General features: G+C 34.9%; 1 protein-coding gene across 4 annotated transcripts; it reads left to right on the top strand.

Moving 5' to 3' along the window:
- The first annotated feature begins 5,778 nt into the window (after window positions 1-5,778).
- Window positions 5,779-19,287, top strand: LOC128223396 (uncharacterized). 4 transcript variants are annotated; one of them, XM_052932686.1, is made up of 8 exons: window positions 5,779-5,847; window positions 7,838-8,450; window positions 8,917-9,000; window positions 10,050-10,178; window positions 11,098-11,172; window positions 12,100-12,198; window positions 12,806-12,910; window positions 17,624-19,287. In XM_052932686.1, exons 2-8 carry the CDS (start codon window positions 7,851-7,853, stop codon window positions 18,080-18,082), a joined length of 1,551 nt encoding a protein of 516 aa, XP_052788646.1. In that variant the 5' UTR covers window positions 5,779-5,847; window positions 7,838-7,850; the 3' UTR covers window positions 18,083-19,287. The 4 variants fall into 4 exon arrangements, with proteins under 4 accessions (XP_052788646.1, XP_052788653.1, XP_052788640.1 ...); XM_052932693.1 differs by lacking the exon at window positions 5,779-5,847 and adding an exon at window positions 5,975-6,773; XM_052932680.1 differs by lacking the exon at window positions 5,779-5,847 and adding an exon at window positions 6,830-7,397.
- Window positions 19,288-20,527: the final 1,240 nt, after the last annotated feature.

A 20,527-nucleotide genomic window follows, 5' to 3' on the forward strand; every position in this document is an offset into this window, starting at 1 on the left:
CTTCTGAGCTTGTTTCTGTAGATTGCTGTGCAGCCTTCTTACACAATTTTACTGATGTGAGTATCAAACTTCAACTTGCAGTCAATGTCCACTCCTAACTGTCTGACAAGAACTTCATCACAAGAGGTATGTGTGTTTCCAGCAATGAAAACATGAGACATGCTGTTAGTTTTCTTGCCCATAGCAATAACCTGGAATTTGTCAGGGTTCGGCTTGCATATACAGTTGAACTAGATCCAGTCAACAAGAATCCTGCTCTCGGACGTCCTGCATAGCACAATTGATAAGCTCGTCAAACCGAGGATAGTGGAAGAAGATGGTGTTATTTTCTCGGGAGCAGGACTTTTCAACCCCAATACTTTTCAACCCCTTCTCAAAACGAAGACTTTTCAACCCTTAGACTGTTCAACCTCTATTTTAAAGACTTTTCAACACCTACCTGTTTGGACTTTTCAACCCCTATATCAAAGACTTTTCAACCCCTAGTTGAAATATTTTGATAGCCATATTGAAGACTTTTCAACCCCTATATCAAAGACTTTTCAACCCCTATTATTTTTGTCAGCCAGGTGTTGCAACAAACCTAACCAATTGTTATTGAAATACAATTAAAGATTTGTTTGGCTTATTGGTTACATTTTTCTCCAAAGTATTGGATGAAATTTACAAAGGCTTTGCCTTGATTTACTAAGCACTTGATGGTTAGTGTTTTTCAAAATAATATTCCGAAAATTAACAATGGTACGGTAAAGTAAGATTTTGATGTTTGGTTACCCCGAACATGCAATTGTTGTATTATTCTGAACGATATTTCATATTTCAGCGAATTCACATATATTATGTACAAAGTTATTACCATAATTTTGTTCTTTGAATAACAAATTTGAATAATTGCAAAAGAAAATGAATGCAAAGAAGAATTTACGGAACTTTCTCCTTTTTGTGCCTGTAGAATGCCAATAAAAACCTGAACTTGAACATTTATAAAACTTTCATTGCTTTTAAAAAAGGTCAACAGTGGAAACTTTTTTTGTAGTACCATATTGCTATTTCAGTACAGTTTGATTATAGTTCTTGATAATGTATTATCTAAAAATTCAGAGTTTGTGGGTATAATTAAATAAAATATATTTTTTGTTTGGTTTTAAATCCTGAAAATCATACACAAAATGTATCAAGCTGCCCATTGTTCGGAATCATGGCCATGATATTAGAACCTTAATTAACTGTCACTTTCAAGTTACTATAACCTCAATTTAAAGGTGTTATGAAGCCCCTTAATCCCTTAGGAATTTATGACCATGTCACACATGTTGCCCATTGATGAATGTGCGACCTTCATTCCATTCTTTAATTGCATATATGAAAAGACAATACAATGTTTATAGCATCTTTTTTTACATATATACCACTTTATAATAGAATGTCCTTACTTTTTTGAAAATTGAGAAATAAAAAAACGTTAATAAAATCTTATGTTACACTTATGTAATTTGAAAGCATTTGGAACTCTATCTATAATACATTTTTAACATCTTTGAACTCAATGTATACTTTTGTATTTGTCTGCTAAATCTAGATATTTTGAAATATTATGAAGATTTTTATTTAAAGTTCAACTAATTTTATTGTCTTGTTTATTGATGACAAAATGTTTTTAAAAAAGTGTTTAAAAAAACTAAAAGAAAAACAAACGCTGTTTCAATTAATTTATGGAGCAGTACTATGCACATAATATATTGTGTGAGGATTTCCTCAGGGAGATAGGGAAGATTTATGGCTAAGAGACTAAATAGCTAAATGGACAGTCAAGCATTTTTTTTTATTTATTTCAATGTAAATATTTAATTAATTATAGTATTATTATGTGTTTCAAGTATGTATATTTTGAATGTATTACATTTTTTTGTCTGTTATATTTTTAGTCTTAATATATTCTTGATTTTTAAAAGAAATTTCAAAATAAATTGTTTACTGCTGTAGTTATTTTCTTAAAAAGGTGATAAATTAAGGGGTTGAAAAGTCTTCGTTTATTAGGGGTTGAAAGGTCTTTGTTTAAGGTGGGGTTGAAAAGTCTTAGCACTTTTAGGGGTTGAAATGACAAAGGGGTTGAAAAGTCTTTGATTTCATAAATGACAAAGGGGTTGAAAAGTCTTGGGGTTGAAAAGTCTGACAGCCATTTTCTCGGGAGCAGGACTTTTCAACCCCAAGACTTTTCAACCCCTTCTCAAAACGAAGACTTTTCAACCCTTAGACTTTTCAACCCCTATTTCAAAGACTTTTCAACCCCTACATCTAGCCATTAGTTGCAATACCTGACGTGATGATGTGAGTATATATTTAAATAATAGAATTGAGAAGAAAATTGCAAAAGAAAATAAATGCATAGAAGGATTTACGGAGCAATCTCCATAATTTGCTAGTAGAACACCCATTAAACCTCTACTTGAACATTTGTTAAACTTTTATTGCTTTTAAAAAAAGGTCAGCAGTCAAAAGATTTTGTTGTAGTACCATATTGCTATTTCAGTACAGTTCAATTTTAGTTGCTGATAATGAAATCAATAAAGTATTATCTAATAACTCTGAGCACTGGGGATAGGGTATATAAGTTAAAATTATTTTTGTTCAGTTTTTAAATCCGGAAATCATACACAACATTTAACAAGCTGCTCATAGTTTAAAATGATGGCCATCAGGGTATTACAACCTTAATTTGAACTGTCATTTTCAAGTCACTATAACCTAAATAAAAAGGTATCATGAAGCCCCTTAATCCCTTAAGAATTTATGACCATGTCACACTTGCTGCCCATTAATGGATGTGCGACCTTCATCCCATTCTTTAATTGCAAAAAAACAATACAATGCTTATAGCATTTTTTACATATAAACCACTTTAAGCTGCACTCTCACAGATATACCATTTTCACAACTTTTTTTATTTTTTTGTCTTGGAAATAGCAAATTTTTGCGTAAATATCTACAAACCAATTATAAAAAATTGCTGACAAAAGATCAGATCGCAGATTTACAAATTTTCGTTTGAAAATTAATGTTTTATGGCTTAAGCCGTTTCTAACGGATTAAGAAAAATGCATAAGATATCAATTTTGGAACTTAAACATAAATATCTGCGATATCTATTTTTTTGTCAGCAGTCTTGTATCACTAGTTTCCATGGATTTTTGCTAAAATTGGCTCGTTCCAAGGCAAAAAATAAAATAGTTGTCAAAACGTTCAATATCTGAGAGTGCAGCTTTAATAATAGAATGATTCTTTTTAATCTGAGAAAAAAACGTTAATAAAATCTTATGTCACACTGAGTTACGTTTGTAACATTTTATCAACACATTTTAAAAGCATTTAGCACTAAGAGATAAACCCCCTTTTACTCTTCCGGCCATAATGTTGTTTATTCACTGTTTAAAAATGTTTCATCTAGGCTTGATATAATTATTATTCTATGTTATTCTATTTGTAATTTGAAAGCATTTGAAACTCTATGTATACTTTTGTATTTCTGCTGAATATAGATATTTTGAAAAATTGTGAAGAATTTTATTTGAAGTTCAACACATTTAGGTGTATTTTTTTATTGATGAAACAATATGTTTTAAAAAATGCTTATTAATTCTATGTATTTTGGACAAACTAAAAGAAAGAAATATATATTCTGTTTCAATTATTGTGGGAGCAGTACCATGCACATGGTATAATGTGTGAGAATTTCCTTAGGGAGATAGATTTAGACTAAACAGCTTTAAATGAACAGTCATTCTTTTTTATACTTATTTCCATGTAATAATTTATGAAATATTGTATGAGCATGTGTTCTTATGTATATTTTATAGTATATAAAAAGGTGAGAATTTAAGGGGTTGAAAAGTCTTCGTTTATTAGGGGTTGAAAAGTCTTTGTTTTGAGGGGGGTTGAAAAGTCTTAGCACTTTTAGGGGTTGAAATGACAAAGGGGTTGAAAAGTCTTTGATTTCACAAATCACAAAGGGGTTGAAAAGTCTTGGGGTTGAAAAGTCTGACAGCCATTTTCTCCATAGTTGTATAGGGCGTCTCTGTGGATAAAACATAAACAATCATTGATAAGAAAACAATATGAAGCAATAGCCCTAATATAGATCGTTGGGGGGACACCCTTTTGAATGTCAGTCTATGAATTAACAACTGTTTTCTATCAGTAAAATAATTTTGACTCCCATAATTTTGTTGAGTTGTCAAAAAATTTATTCGCAGTCAGTTTATGAAGTAATTATTTAGTATTATGAGGTAGACCGTCAAATTCTTAAGACAAGTCTATGAGGCTGACAGCAACGTATTCATTACTTTCTAAAGCAAGTTTCCAGTCCCCAATGAGTCTTAGCAATATAGTTTGGCGACCATGGTTCTTTCTAAAAGCAGATCATTAAAAGGTCATAAAACATATTGCTAAAATATGCAGACAGTTGCTCGCTTGATACGTTCTAAAAAAATGGGAAGAAATAGGCAAGATGCTGATCGGTATGTAGTTACATTTATCCAAAGGATCGTTCTACATTTAGATTAGAGTTACTTGTGCCTGTTCAACTTGTTCAGTGGAGACACCAGTACTTAATGATGTGAATAAGCCCGAGATAGGTCAAGTGTGGGACAATATCCTCTTTCAACAGTTTAACAGATATCTTACTACCCAGTGGCCTTCTTCGAGTCAAAATTGTTAATTATTTTTTAAATTGTTGTTATTATTTGTAGGTTTATTTTAAATCAAATTTTGGCAAAGCAATATATACACTCATCTTGTATTGAATTTAAGACAAACTATAGTAATAATCAGAGTTCAAAACATAATTTTGACCAATCCTTTAGGAACATTTGTGAAAATGTCATTGAAAACCTCTGCAACATCACTATTGTTAGTAGCGATATTTTCTTTTCCATTTGACATCATTCTGTTTTGACTGAGCTTCGATATTTAAGATAAATATACTTTGATAGTTCCTCCAAAATTAGTAGATTTACTACCGCCAACACACCTTTCTTGAAAGTATTTATCGTGTATGTTTTCTTCATACCAGTAACAAAGTTGCATGCTAACCAATACTTTTCCCAGTTTTCAGAGTTTCGATTTTTACAATAATTATTTTTCTTCTGGTATAAAGCCTTGGGTAAGGAACTATATATATATAATTATATATATATATATATATGGTAATTGTTCATTTCGCCTAAATATTTGATTCTCGGGAATATATGGTTATCTTTAATCTTTATCTTACGGTTAACGGACAAAAATTGTTGTTCGGAAGAGTTATATATAAATATCAATTGTTCATATAATAAAAAAATATGAATTTCAATTTTGTACTCGTCAACATTTAGCCTTTTCTGCGTGTTACTTTAAATGAACCTGTCATAACCTTAATCATCATCATCATCGTCATCACCGTCGTCGTCGTGATCGTCGTGATCGTCGTCCACCACCACCACCACCACCACCACCAGAAGTAGCCTCTGTTGTATTATTTACACTACTCAAACACCACAATGAGTATACATATGTAACACCCTTTTAATCATAAAAAACTATGACATGTAATACTGATGTTGTACACTCTAATAACCCTTTAAATCGGACTTCACTCATGTTAACATATTATCAAAACTGTGTGTCTTTGTAAATCTCAATCGCCTGGTTGTTAACCTTATGACACTTAAAAGTTACCACGGAATACGACTTCAGGACTATATCGGTTCCACTAACCCTCTTGTCTCAAATGTTAATGTAGTCTAGCTCTCTTTATGGGTTTTCCCTGGTCCCGGTTTTCCCCAAGAACCCGGAAGTAAACAAAGAGAGGTTGAACATTTAGATTTGAAGAAAAATAAAACAAATCAGAGAAATTCATCATTTTTTTTAATATGAAATAAAAAATAATATTATATTTTATTAATTGCTGATCTGATAACTTGTACATATCAAATGTGGTAGTTTGTAAAGAACAAAATCAAATTCATTTATTGATGCCTGTTCCCTGTTCGTACATTTATAACACTGTAGAAACTGATTAATAAAGTGTGAGAGAATAGACATTAAAAACGGGATTCTTCTAATCGCGTGAAGGATTGGCCATATGAAAAATCGCAAAAATGCGTCCACGTACAATTTTTATGGCTAAGGGACTGATCAATTAAATATTGCCAGTTGGACTGCTGATTAGTCTAAAATAATAGATGTGTTATACGGGATTCTTCCAATCACTGAGTGAAGGATTTGCCATATCAAAAATCGTAAAATAAATCCGTCAACGTACAATTATTTGGACTAGACTGCAGATTAGCTACAATAATGAGCGATCAGGGATCCTGTTTTATCATTCAAATATCTCTTATGTATTCCATGTTTTTCATGTCTGCCATAGTAAAAAAATTGTCAAAAGACTCGTTGACAGCGATCTAGTTGGACTAGGCTGAGGATTGGATTTTACTCAAAATATTTTGCCAAATATTGGCATTGAAAGACAAGCAACTGATTTATTCACACCTTAGTCTAAAATAATATATGTGTTATACTGGATTCTAGGATTTGACATATCAAAATCCGTAAAAAATATGTGAATGTACAATTATTTGGACTAATTCACACCTATGCTGGCAAATAATGACAGGAATCCTGTGATGGACCAACATATGGCAATGATTACAACATACCAAGGGTTTTCTCATACATGCCATATTTTCTGGAGACCATTCAGGGGGATTTGTTCAAAAGGCTGAAAATTCAGGGTGATTTTGGTTGTATTCAGGGTGATTTTTTTAGCAGGTCTAAGTTGGTGAAATATTAAAGTATTTTTAGACGCAAGTATGAAAAAATGTATTCACATATAGTTTGCTTTGAAAACCTCCTAACTTTTTCATTACGGTATACTGAATTATTTTATGTCATGATTTATCATATTCTTATGATACACTGTCATGTCATACTGTAATGCACTTGCAGAACAAAATATGTCATTGCAAAAATATGTTCTATACCATCACTAAATGACAGTTTCAGGAATATGTATTGAGTTTTTAAATTCAGATTATCATTGAGTAACACATGTACAGCCCAGATTAAAAAACAACAACATTATTGTTTTGATTGGCAGATCAGTTTACCATATGGCCCAGATTCAACTGTATGATTTTTCATTCTGGTTTTTGTGGTCTTTCAATTTTGGCTGTACCGTGAACCAATCTCTTTTAATTTCGTCCTTTTTTATGACAGATAGTCATAATGCTGAGGTCAGAGAGCAACCCTTAATGTGCACTCCTTAATCAAGCCACAACTATCTGATAGTTAAGCCTTTTTCCAAAGAGGTAGCCCAAGTTATTGGAGGACCACTCATTGTATAATATGCTGGATAAGTAAAGTATAATATCATTTCATCTTTTTTTTATGAAAAAAGTCGAGGTCATCTCATTTCTTCAGCAACATTGTCGAGCCAAAGTCTAGCTTTGGCCTTTACTCATTAACTGTTTAAGATATTTATATGAAACTTGGACTAAATTATAATGCAAGATACTGGTTACCATGGCCGTTTACTCTGGCCTTAAACATTGTTGAGTCATTTTCTTGATTGACTGAAAAAAACAACAGGCAAACATTGGCATTTCATCTGCAATGTTCAACCAGTCATTTACTTGTGCTTAAAATGCATTAGCATATATAGAACATTTCATTTTAAAGAATTTAATATATTCAATTAAAAATACTTATAACCATTTTATATTGTGCAATGCTGGCCTATATGTATGGTCACTGAATGATTTAAAACACAAAAAAATGTTGTTAATTTCTTTTCCAGCTGAGGACTAGTCATGCCTCGAAATAGTCCAGAAGGTACTGGAACTATTGAAATTCCAAAATCAGTGCTGGAGCAACTATTAAGGCAGCTGAATATGTCGGAACAGATCAGAAATCAGATGGCCGCCAATATTGATGAAAATGGCCACCCAGAAGTCAGTGTCACTAACTCATCTGGTGGGAATGACTGTGAATCACAGAGGAAAAAACTCGTTCAACAAACGTCAGAGCCTTCCCAGTCTAACAGGAGGAGTTTTGATTATGACATGAAGAGAAAGTCTTCAGCTCCAGCTATCTTTGTGTTTCCTGAATGCAGTGAAAGCAGTTTTTCATCTTCACAAAGTTACAATTCTCAGCTTGTAAGTTCCGATGGACTGGCAGATACAGTGAGACAATGCTCTGAAACTGAAGTCAGACAGACTGGTTTGGAATTCAGAAGCTTTGGTGATGGTGCAGAAAATTCATCCTTTATTAATGAAAAACATGTAAAGACTGGACTGTTTCAGAAGATCAGTCTGAAATCACCACCAGGGGTGGCTAGAATACACTTTGACGCTGTTGTGCAAGAATTGGCCAAAACAAAGAAATATTTGCACTCATTGCAAATGAGACAGGTGATGGATGTTATTCTTGGGTTTTTAATTTGGATCATTATATAATATATATAATCTTTGAAAAATTAGAAGCAAAATGTGCTGGTTAACATGTTTCCACATACCTTCTGAATATTTCTTGCTTCTTGGTCGCGATTGTTGCGATTGAGCATACATGAATGTGAAAACAGACGAAGGCCTTGCGAACTTCAAAAACGTTGCGTTAAATAAACCGTTAAAAAATAGCTCAATACGGTTGTGTTAACCAACTTCATACATCCTTTTTGTATAAAGCTTCTATGTTAGGATGTAGAAACTTTCACCAAAGAATTAATTGTAAACATATGACTTTCATTCATTTTAACCTTATACATTATTTCTATAGTTATTTGAAAAGTGAAATTATATTGATCAAAGAGTAATACCATATTTGTTTCTGGTACAGTAAACATTAAAGTAAAGATTTTATGCACACATGTATTTACAGGGTTTAGAACATGAAAAACGTCATGAGTTTGAGAAGATGAAGAAGGAAAACCACGCCCTTCAAATCAAAACAGAGCTGCTTCATGTGAGTTAGGATGTATACTATTTGATGTGTTATATAATTGCATTTTTGAAGAAGATATGGCATAAAGGTTTTCAAGATGTTTGTTGGTCGAAGGTTGGTAGATCATTTCTGCACAATAATTTGAGAATGGTTTGACATAGGACCATGAAACTTAAGTGGTAGGTTGTTCTCGACAAAAGATGATTCCTATAGTTTTGGTGAACTTTGTCAAAGGCCAAGGTAATGGTCAACAATGTTATGAAAACTTTCTCTCATAATAACTAGAAAATGGTTGCCTAGGACGATAAACTTAAGAGGTACATTGTACTTGATAAATGGATGCCCTCAATAGTTTAAAGCATCAATAGGTAAAGACCAAGGTCGAGCCCAATGTATTTTTTGTGAAATATCATCACCACAATAATTTGGAAATGCTTTGACCTAGGCCTATGGAACTTCATTGGTAAGTTATCCCTTGACCAGTAAATGATTCCTATAATTTTTTGTTTCAATAGGTCAAAGTTCAAGGTCGATGTTGTTTGAGCAACAACTCAATACTCACTTGACTTAGGACTATTAAGTTCATATACATGTATCTGTAGTACCAACCTTCTCGTTCACCAGAGTGATGATACTATATGTACCACATCAGATATATCATTATCAAATCTGAATGAATGGTAACCAATAGATGACCCATTTATTTTGGGGTTCAGTAGGTCAAATGTTATGTTCATTGTCAGTGCATATCTCCTTAAAACACCTTAATGCATTATAGCAAGTGTTACTGATAAAGTGGTGCTCTTGAGGTATTTAGGCTCTAGAGAAAAACAAATCACATTCATAGCCTTCACTGGTTGTTATTGTGTCCTTGTCAAAGCTTGTCATGCAAAGTTTATTGTAAGGCAAAAATAATAATATATATAACATAATTTACAATAATTAAATGCTGTTTCGCTGACCATCTACCTTTCTTATAACCTTGTAATTTCTTCAATTCTAATTACTTTAATGTTAACATTTATTTAAAGTCAAGATATAATAAAGACTGTTAATAACTTTAAATGTAGAAAGAGTTGCAGAGGGTGAGAAATGAGTTGCAGAATACCGCAAAGCCATCCCCAGTAACCAAAGAAAAAACAGCTGAAAACATGATTGGAGGAGAGCATGCTCAGGGAACAATACCCAACCAAACAATGGTATAAAACATATTTTGTTTATTATTCAGAAATTTACATTTAGAATAAGTTGATAATAAAGTAGTGGCTGATGCATGACTTTGTATAAACATAGTGTTTTTTGCAGTCGATCTGTTGATCTGCAAAAGTGGTCTGCAGGGCATGATCACCTCCCTGCTACATTTGAGGAGCCGTCCAATGTCCATGCATTATCTATATATAAATCTTTTAAATGGACATTGTTTTTGTGGTCAAGATTACTGTGACCATGACCTTTGATTTACTGACAACCTTATGCTTGGACATTAACATTATCTATATACTGGCCCAAATTCATTCTGATCCCTGAAGAGGATTAGCTTTTGTTGCTGTTAATGTCATGTCTATCTCTTAAAGGGATTTGGAAATAACTAATTCAGTCAAGGTCAGCGCTATGTACATGTCAGTCTTGACAGTTTATTGTCAGGCATGCCTCAGAAAAGCGTTAAAGCAAGAAAATATTTATTTTTTAGTTTACCATAAAGTATAACAGATGTAATTTTATCCTGGAAAGGATGCAGTTATCGAGTAAGTCCAATGTCCATGATAAAAAACTTCAATCATCTATTTCATATTAGCACTTTCTACAAACTTTAAATGTTGTGAATAATTTTGTAGTATATGAAAACAGTAATGATACTGTTCATGCTTATATAATTTATGGTATATATTTTTAAATACTACTGTATATTGAATTGGCAGCAAATAGACTGTATAATTACAGTTTTCCAATAAAAGTAGAATAAAAACATTTTTCTTAGCTTTTTTAAATTGTTTTTTAAATTGTCCATTAAAAACATTGACAACGATAGGAGAAACAGTGTTTGATGATGATAGTAGTGATGATGATGATGATGATGATGATGATGATGATGATGATGATGATGATGATGTTTTTCAGGCTCACAGTCCAGACAGCAGCAAAGAAATTCAAAGACTGAAGGCAGAGCTAGAAAAAGTTCTGGAGAAAAACAGGGTAAATAACTTAGTTTTCTAAATGACATTTACACACAATGATACGGTGAAGTGCTTACATGTAGGTTTGGAATTTTCTTGACTAGTTTGAGGTTCATTTTAATAAAATAAACAATGCGGGTTTATTAGGAAACAGTTTGGTTGCAAATGATGCAGTTTGCATGTAGAATTTGCAAACTTGAGGTGGTTCAGAGTGTCAAAAAAATACCGATATTTTGAGATTTATCTTTCATTGCCTTTAATATGCCTTAATTTATTTAGATTATTTTATTGACAATTGGGTGAAAATATTGAATAATACAAATATATTACCCAAATGCTTTTTATAAAATGATTTGTCAATTGTTTGTCTTTATTTTTATACAAAAATTGTAAAAAGTGAATGTTTTGTCAGACTGTCAGATATTACTGATTATAACTGTTTTCAACAGTCATCCTTTCAGTTATAACAGTGCATTATGCACTAGTCAATTGTAACAACAGCTCCCAGGTCTGGGTGTATACCGGGGATAGCCTGGGAAATGGGCAGTGTTTTTACCTTCCAGGTGCTGAGTGAATACAGTGGTTTTGTTTTAGCACCGAAAATAGCTGGAAATGGGTGTGGCTTTGTGCCAGGAAATATCCCTTCTTTTAACGGGATAAGTCTGCGTTTAAGCCAAGCTTTTCCTGGAGATGAACGAGATCTCACAAGATATCATCTGTTATCTTAAATTACCATCAATGTGAAGTAAACACAAAATGTATGCTTTAAATATGTACATTATAATAGGCCTTACCTTGGATGTCCCTAGGGTGTGGAGGGTATTTGGCGGGGATTTTACCCCGGGATTGGCTGGACCTGGGGATGGGCGTGGTTACAATTGACTGGTGCATTTATATAACATTCCAATTTATACTCAAAGGATCTGATTTTGTGTGGGTTTTGCAGGTTTTGTGCCAGCAACGTGATGAATTTTGTGATGAAGCGGAGAGAATGTCGCAGCTGCAACAGCTAAAACAGGATGAATACAACAAAATGAAACATTATGTATGATAACTTACATGTTCAAATAGACTTAAATACTCCGTTTACTAGTAAAAATTACATTTAGGTAAGGCTAACTACAACACACCCTGATATTTTTTTTTTAGATAAACTGGATTCTACCGGTAACCTGCATTTAATACTATTATATCTTGGATATATGTTGGCAAGCTAAACTCTAGCTAGATAACCTAACATCTCACAGTCAATTAGCAAAGAATATGTATAAAGTTTGCTCCCACCCTAAACAAGTAGATCTATATATTTGGCCATGTTGGAAATACTTATCATGCATCAGCAAAAGATAAAAAGTATGGAAATTATGGAAAAAATAAAATAATTGTTTTTTTTACTTATTATTTCATTTAACTGAGTCGTGAGAAAAAGCATCTCTCATGGGCGCTTATGTTAGACAGGTTTATCCCAACCCTAAAGCAGGGTGTTCTGCGTAAACTTGGAAAACCTCGTTTCCGAAAAACACCTGACCATCGCGTTAGGATGAACCTGTCTTACTCTCTCGGCCATGGAAGTTACTTATAATCAAAAGCTCTTGAGGTGTTTTAAATAGTGCAATCCTATGTTGAAAATATATTCTTTGTATGTTGCTCAGGTCAAGATTCTGAGTGAGTGTCTTCAGGAGGAGAAGAACAGGAACAAAGCAGTGGAGGATGAGAGGAGCAAATTGACCAGTCAGATTGGCCAGCTTAGACAGAGGGTAAGCTCAAAACTGGTGACACAGAATAGGGAAATACTTGGGAAACATAATGGGAAATACTGGTAACACATAGAGAGAAATACTGGGGACTCATAAAAAGAAACGCTGAATACTGATGACTCATAATAGGAAATCATGGGGAATACTGATATCCTGGGGACACATAATGGGAAATACTGGGAAAAAATTATGGGAAATTCGAATACACTGGACACATTATTGGAAACACTGTGGACACATAAAGGGAAATACTGGAGAAACATGAAGGCTAGGGACACATAATGGGAAATATTTGGGACACATAATAGGAAATACAGGGGACACATAATAGGAAATACTGGGAACACATAATCGGAAATACAGGGGACACATAATCGGAAATACTGGGAACACACAATAGGAAATACTGGGAACGCATAATCGGAAATACAGGGGACACATACTAGGAAATACTGGGGACACATAATAGGAAATACTGGGGACACATAATAGAAAACACAGGGAACACATAATAGAAAACACAGGGGACACATAATAGGAAATACTGGGAACACACAATGGGAAATACTGGGGACACATATTAGGAAATACTGGGGACACATAATAGGAAATACTGGGGACACATAATAGGAAATACAGGGGACACATAATAGGAAATACTGGGGACACATAATAGGAAATACTGAGGACACATAATAGGAAATACTGGGGACACATATTAGGAAATACTGGGGACACATAATAGGAAATACTGGGGACACATATTAGGAAATACTGGGGACACATATTAGGAAATACTGGGGACACATAATAGGAAATACTGAGGACACATAATAGGAAATACTGGGAACACATAATAGGAAATACTGGGGACACATAATAGGAAATACTGAGGACACATAATAGGAAATACTGGGGACACATAATAGGAAATACAGGGGACACATATTAGGAAATACTGGGGACACATAATAGGAAATACTGGGGACACATAATAGGAAATACTGGGGACACATAATAGGAAATACTGGGGACACATAATAGGAAATACAGGGGACACATACTAGGAAATACTGGGGACACATAATAGGAAATACTGAGGACACATAATAGGAAATACTGGGGACACATAATAGGAAATACTGGGGACACACAATAGGAAATACTGGGGACACATAATAGGAAATACTGGGGACACACAATAGGAAATACTGGGGACACACAATAGGAAATACTGGGGACACATAATAGGAAATACAGGGGACACATATTAGGAAATACTGGGGACACATAATAGGAAATACTGGGGACACATAATAGGAAATACAGGGGACACATACTAGGAAATACTGGGGACACATAATAGGAAATACTGAGGACACATAATAGGAAATATTGGGGACACATAATAGGAAATACTGGGGACACACAATAGGAAATACTGAGGACACATAATAGGAAATACTGGGGACACATAATAGGAAATACTAGGGACACATAATAGGAAATACTGGGGACACATAATGGGAAATACTGGGGACACATAATAGAAAACACAGGGGACACATAATAGGAAATACTAGGGACACATAATAGGAAATACTGGGGACACATAATAGGAAATACTAGGGACACATAATAGGAAATACTGGGGACACATAATAGGAAATACAGGGGACACATAATAGGAAATACTGGGGACACATAATAGGAAATACTGGGGACACATAATAGGAAATACTGGGGACACATAATAGGAAATACTGGGGACACATAATAGGAAATACTGGGGACACACAATAGGAAATACAGGGGACACACAATAGGAAATACTGGGGACACATATTAGGAAATACTGGGGACACATAATAGGAAATACTGGGGACACATAATGGGAAATACAGGGGACACATAATAGGAAATACTGGGGACACATAATAGGAAATACTGGGGACACATAATAGAAAACACAGGGGACACATAATAGGAAATACTGAGGACACATAATAGGAAATACTGGGGACACATAATAGGAAATACTGGGAACGCATAATAGGAAATACTGGGGACACATAATAGGAAATACTGGGGACACATAATAGGAAATACTGGGGACACATAATAGAAAACACAGGGGACACATAATAGGAAATACTGGGGACACATAATAGGAAATACTGGGGACACATAATAGGAAATACTGGGAACACACAATGGGAAATACTGGGGACACATAATAGGAAATACAGGGGACACATATTAGGAAATACTGGGGACACATAATAGGAAATACTGGGGACACATAATAGGAAATACTGGGGACACACAGTGGGAAATACTGGGGACACACAGGGGGAAATACTTGGGACACACAATGGGAAATACTGGGGACACATATTAGGAAATACTGGGGACACATAATAGGAAATACTGGGGACACATAATAGAAAACACAGGGGACACATAATAGGAAATACTGGGGACACATAATAGGAAATACAGGGGACACATAATAGGAAATACTGGGGACACATAATAGGAAATACTGGGACACATAATAGGAAATACTGAGGACACATATTAGGAAATACTGGGGACACATAATAGGAAATACTGGGGACACATAATAGGAAATACTTGGGACACATAATAGAAAACACAGGGGACACATAATAGGAAATACTAGGGACACATAATAGGAAATACTGAGGACACATATTAGGAAATACTGGGGACACATATTAGGAAATACTGGGGACACATATTAGGAAATACTGGGGACACATAATAGGAAATACAGGGGACACATAATAGGAAATACTGGGGACACATAATAGGAAATACTGGGGACACATAATAGGAAATACTGGGGACACATAATAGGAAATACTGGGGACACATAATAGGAAATACTGGGGACACATAATAGGAAATACTGGGGACACATAATAGGAAATACAGGGGACACATAATAGGAAATACTGGGGACACATAATAGGAAATACAGGGGACACATATTAGGAAATACTGGGGACACATAATAGGAAATACAGGGGACACATAATAGGAAATACTGGGGACACATAATAGGAAATACTGGGGACACATATTAGGAAATACAGGGGACACATAATAGGAAATACTGGGGACACATATTAGGAAATACTGGGGACACATAATAGGAAATACTGAGGACACATAATAGGAAATACAGGGGACACATATTAGGAAATACTGGGGACACATATTAGGAAATACAGGGGACACATAATAGGAAATACTGGGGACACATAATAGGAAATACAGGGGACACATATTAGGAAATACAGGGGACACATAATAGGAAATACTGGGGACACATATTAGGAAATACAGGGGACACATAATAGGAAATACTGGGGACACATATTAGGAAATACTGGGGACACATAATAGGAAATACAGGGGACACATAATAGGAAATACAGGGGACACATATTAGGAAATACTGGGGACACATATTAGGAAATACAGGGGACACATAATAGGAAATACTGGGGACACATAATAGGAAATACAGGGGACACATATTAGGAAATACAGGGGACACATAATAGGAAATACTGGGGACACATATTAGGAAATACTGGGGACACATAATAGGAAATACTGGGGACACATATTAGGAAATACTGGGGACACATAATAGGAAATACAGGGGACACATAATAGGAAATACTGGGGACACATAATAGGAAATACAGGGGACACATATTAGGAAATACTGGGGACACATAATAGGAAATACTGGGGACACATAATAGGAAATACTGGGGACACATATTAGGAAATACTGGGGACACATAATGGGAAATACTTGGGACACATATTAGGAAATACTGGGGACACATAATAGGAAATACTGGGGACACATAATAGGAAATACTGGGGACACATAATAGGAAATACAGGGGACACATAATAGTGAATTATGTGGAGACACAATAGGAAAATACTGGACACATAATGATGAATACTGGGGCCGCACAAATGGAAATGCTGGGGACACATAATGGTGAATTCTTGGTATGCATAATGGGAAATAAACCCACAAATAAGACTGTCAGATGAGACCACCGATAGGTTTCAATCCTTTCATAGGGAGAAATACTTTGGATACATAATGGGGAATAAAAGGATTTACGTTGTTCACTAAAAACTGAAATAGAGGAGGGTCATATGGGGATACATAATGGAAAATCAGTTAACAATATAGAATTTTTTATTTGGGACGTGCACATAAAAGACAAAAATTATTTATTATAAAACATTTCACAGTGCTGTTTTGAGTTGATTAACTGTTCTCCTTTCAAACCTTATATGCCAAAACATTCCAGCAAACTATGCATTCATGGCCTTTCATTTTATCCCAATCATCTTACTAACCTAGTTCGCCAAAGTCCAAGGAAATATTGTACATTTATACATATATAGCAATAACTTGCATGGTGTAAGCTTTCAGTAACTTAGTAATTCTTGCAATCTGTTCAGGAAAACATTTCCCACAATCTGTGTGTGAGTCTCTTAAAAATGACACAAATGTTAAGGCTGAAGATCAGATTATGGTATGTCATATTTTTCTCAATTCCTCTTTTATTATTACATAATCATATTTACTGTTGTATCTCATGGTTGCACAAGTAGTTATTTAAGTATTTTCTGTGCTTCTTTCAGTTTGAAATTCTGCAGATGGACAAAAATGCATTGGAAAAGGGACTCTCGTTTAATGAAGATAGGAAAAGACTACCTTCGAAGTCGACAGACAGTCGACTTAGCTCTAATATTAACTCTGAAACAAACAGTACAAAGTCTGGGATTAGCTCTAAATCTCACATCAACCCCAAATCAGGAAGTGTCAAACCTACAGCTTATGATAAAACGAAAGTTCCTTTTCCACTGAAGTCTAGTAGTTCCAATCCAGGAAAAGTGATAGAAATGCCACAAAAAGGTGAACTTCCTCAGGGGTCGGCAATGAACATAGCTCCCCTGTATAATGACCTGTCAAATCAGCAGATGGAAGAAAAAGTGTCAAACATTTCAGGTTCTGCAACAATTGAGGAATGTCCCCGGTGCCTGCAGCAGTTCACTGACGAGAAAGCATACCAGATCCATTTGGATAAATGTGTTGAATGATAATTGTTCTTTAACCTGACTTCCTTTATACCCTTATTTTTTTACCCCAATAAGGTAGTGGAATATAGGAATGATCTTGTCCTGTCCTTACATCCGTACATTTGTACGTACGCCCATCCTGGGACATCTTTACAAGTCTACTTTTCTCCATTACTCCATATGTTATGAATATTGACTTCAAACTTAATACACAGATTGACTGTGTTGAAGGGATGTGCTGTACAAAATAAACATTATTTTGTGTATGGTATTTTTAGAGTTATTGCCATTTGATTATTTTTATACTTATTTTTTTACTTCTTACCGGACTTATCTTGTCTGAAGCATAAATTGAAAAGTCTTTCAGGTATTAACTTAAAACTTCATAAACAGATAGATTCCATTGACGAAACGTGCAGTGCACAGGAACCCTAATTCTAATAATAATAAGTTATTGCCCTTTGTTATTTTTGTTATTTTTTTCTGGAGCATAGCTTGAAAAGTCTGCGGTATTTACTTTAAACTTCATATACAGATATATATCACATTTAGGCTAATTGCAGTGCATAGGACTGCTCTTGTTATCCTTATTTTTTTAACTTCCCATTTCTCTTAACTTTGTTTGTGAGGATTATTTTATGTTTGGTCAACTCATTTAAAATTTCATGCCTAATTTCACAGATGTTGTAGGCCTTATTTCTATTAAAAGTAGGACCATTAACTTAATGATGCCTCTTCACTGACATTATGAGGAGCATTCAAAGAGCATACATAACTCCCAGTGATACTTCTTCTTACAAGTAGGTGGTTAAGTGGGGGAATTAATCATATTCAGTGATAGCTCTAGTTTTACAAGGTTTAAAGTATTAATGTTCATCACAGGATTATTGTTGTGCTCAGAACTTGCTATGCACATTGAAAATGACCAATAGATGTCCCCCAAGGTCAAGGTCATAGTGACTTCTTTTACATTAAAATTTGTATAAAATTGGGTTTGACAGTGGGTGCTACACAAATTTAATCTGCAGAATCCTATATACCGGTAGTTGTTAATTCTCTTAATTGTTTTAAATGATTAGGAAATACTATTAATTACATCATTGTTGTATGTATAAAGGGCATTGAGAGATCACTATAACATAACTGTTACAAAATGCAAATGTTGCTTCATATACATGTAGTTAAAAATGTATACTTGTATTACTTAATAAATGTTGCATACTCTTTTTGTCAAGTCTGTGTGTGGACAGGGAGACATACTTGTCACAATGAGGGAGTTTCAGGATATATGTGGCTGTGTCAGTACATGCTGCAGAGCGTCCGTCCAGACTGAACCTTGTCCATGATGTATTTTGACCATGCATGGTAAGATTTTCAAAATCCTTGCCATTAAGGTTCACCATGATTAAGCGGCATGCCGCACACAAGACCCAGGTCTTTACTTCAAATGTCCCTGAGTCAGCCTTAGAGGTCTTAAGTTGAAATGATTCTTGTCTTGGCTGTGCACAATATGATTTTCAAAAAAATCGCCATGAAGGTTTATCATGATGAGGTGGAGTGTCGCACAGAAGACCCAGATATGTACCTCAAAAGGTCAAGGTTATCTTTAGAGGTCAAAGGTTGAAATGATCCTCGTCCGGGTTGTATCTTGAACATGCATTATATAGGTTTTCAAAAAACTTGCCATGACGGTCTTGTGATGTGGTATCGTGCCGCGCACAGGACCCAGGTCTGTACCTCAAATGCCAAGGTCACACTTAAAGATCAACGCTTGAAATATGTCTGTGATAAAGGCTCTTTCGATGGGCTCAACATGACGCCTGTTGGTGTCTAGTTTAATATAAGCATTGACTTTGTACATCTCTAGGTTACGGAATGCCGTTAGGGCCATCGCCTATGAATGTGGTGACCTGAAGCGCGATACCCGATAGTACGATGATGAAAACGCGAAATCACGAAACAACGATGGCGAAAACGCGACAGTACGATGATGAAAACGCGAAATCACGAAACTACGATGGCGAAAACGCGACCGTACGATGATGAAAACGCGATGGTACTATGATGAAAACGCGAAATCACGAATTCGAAACTACGATGGCGAAAACGCGACAGTACGATGATGAAAACGCGAAATCACGAAACTATGATGGCGAAAACGCGATAGTACTATGATGAAAACGCGAGATCACGAAACTACGTTGGCGAAAACGCGACAGAACGATGATGAAAACGCGAAAATACGAAACTACGATGGCGAAAACGCGATAGTACTCTAATGAAAACGCGAAATCACGAAACTACGTTGGCGAAAACGCGACAGTACGAGGATGAAAACGCGATAGTACGATGATGAAAACACAAAATCACGAAACTACGATGGCGAAAACGCGACAGTACGATGATGAAAACGCCAAATCACGAAACAACGTGTGAAAACGCGACATTACGATGATGAAAACGCGA

This window comes from Mya arenaria, chromosome 2 (genome assembly GCF_026914265.1).
Source record: "Mya arenaria isolate MELC-2E11 chromosome 2, ASM2691426v1".
Taxonomy (NCBI): Eukaryota; Metazoa; Mollusca; class Bivalvia; order Myida; family Myidae; genus Mya; species Mya arenaria.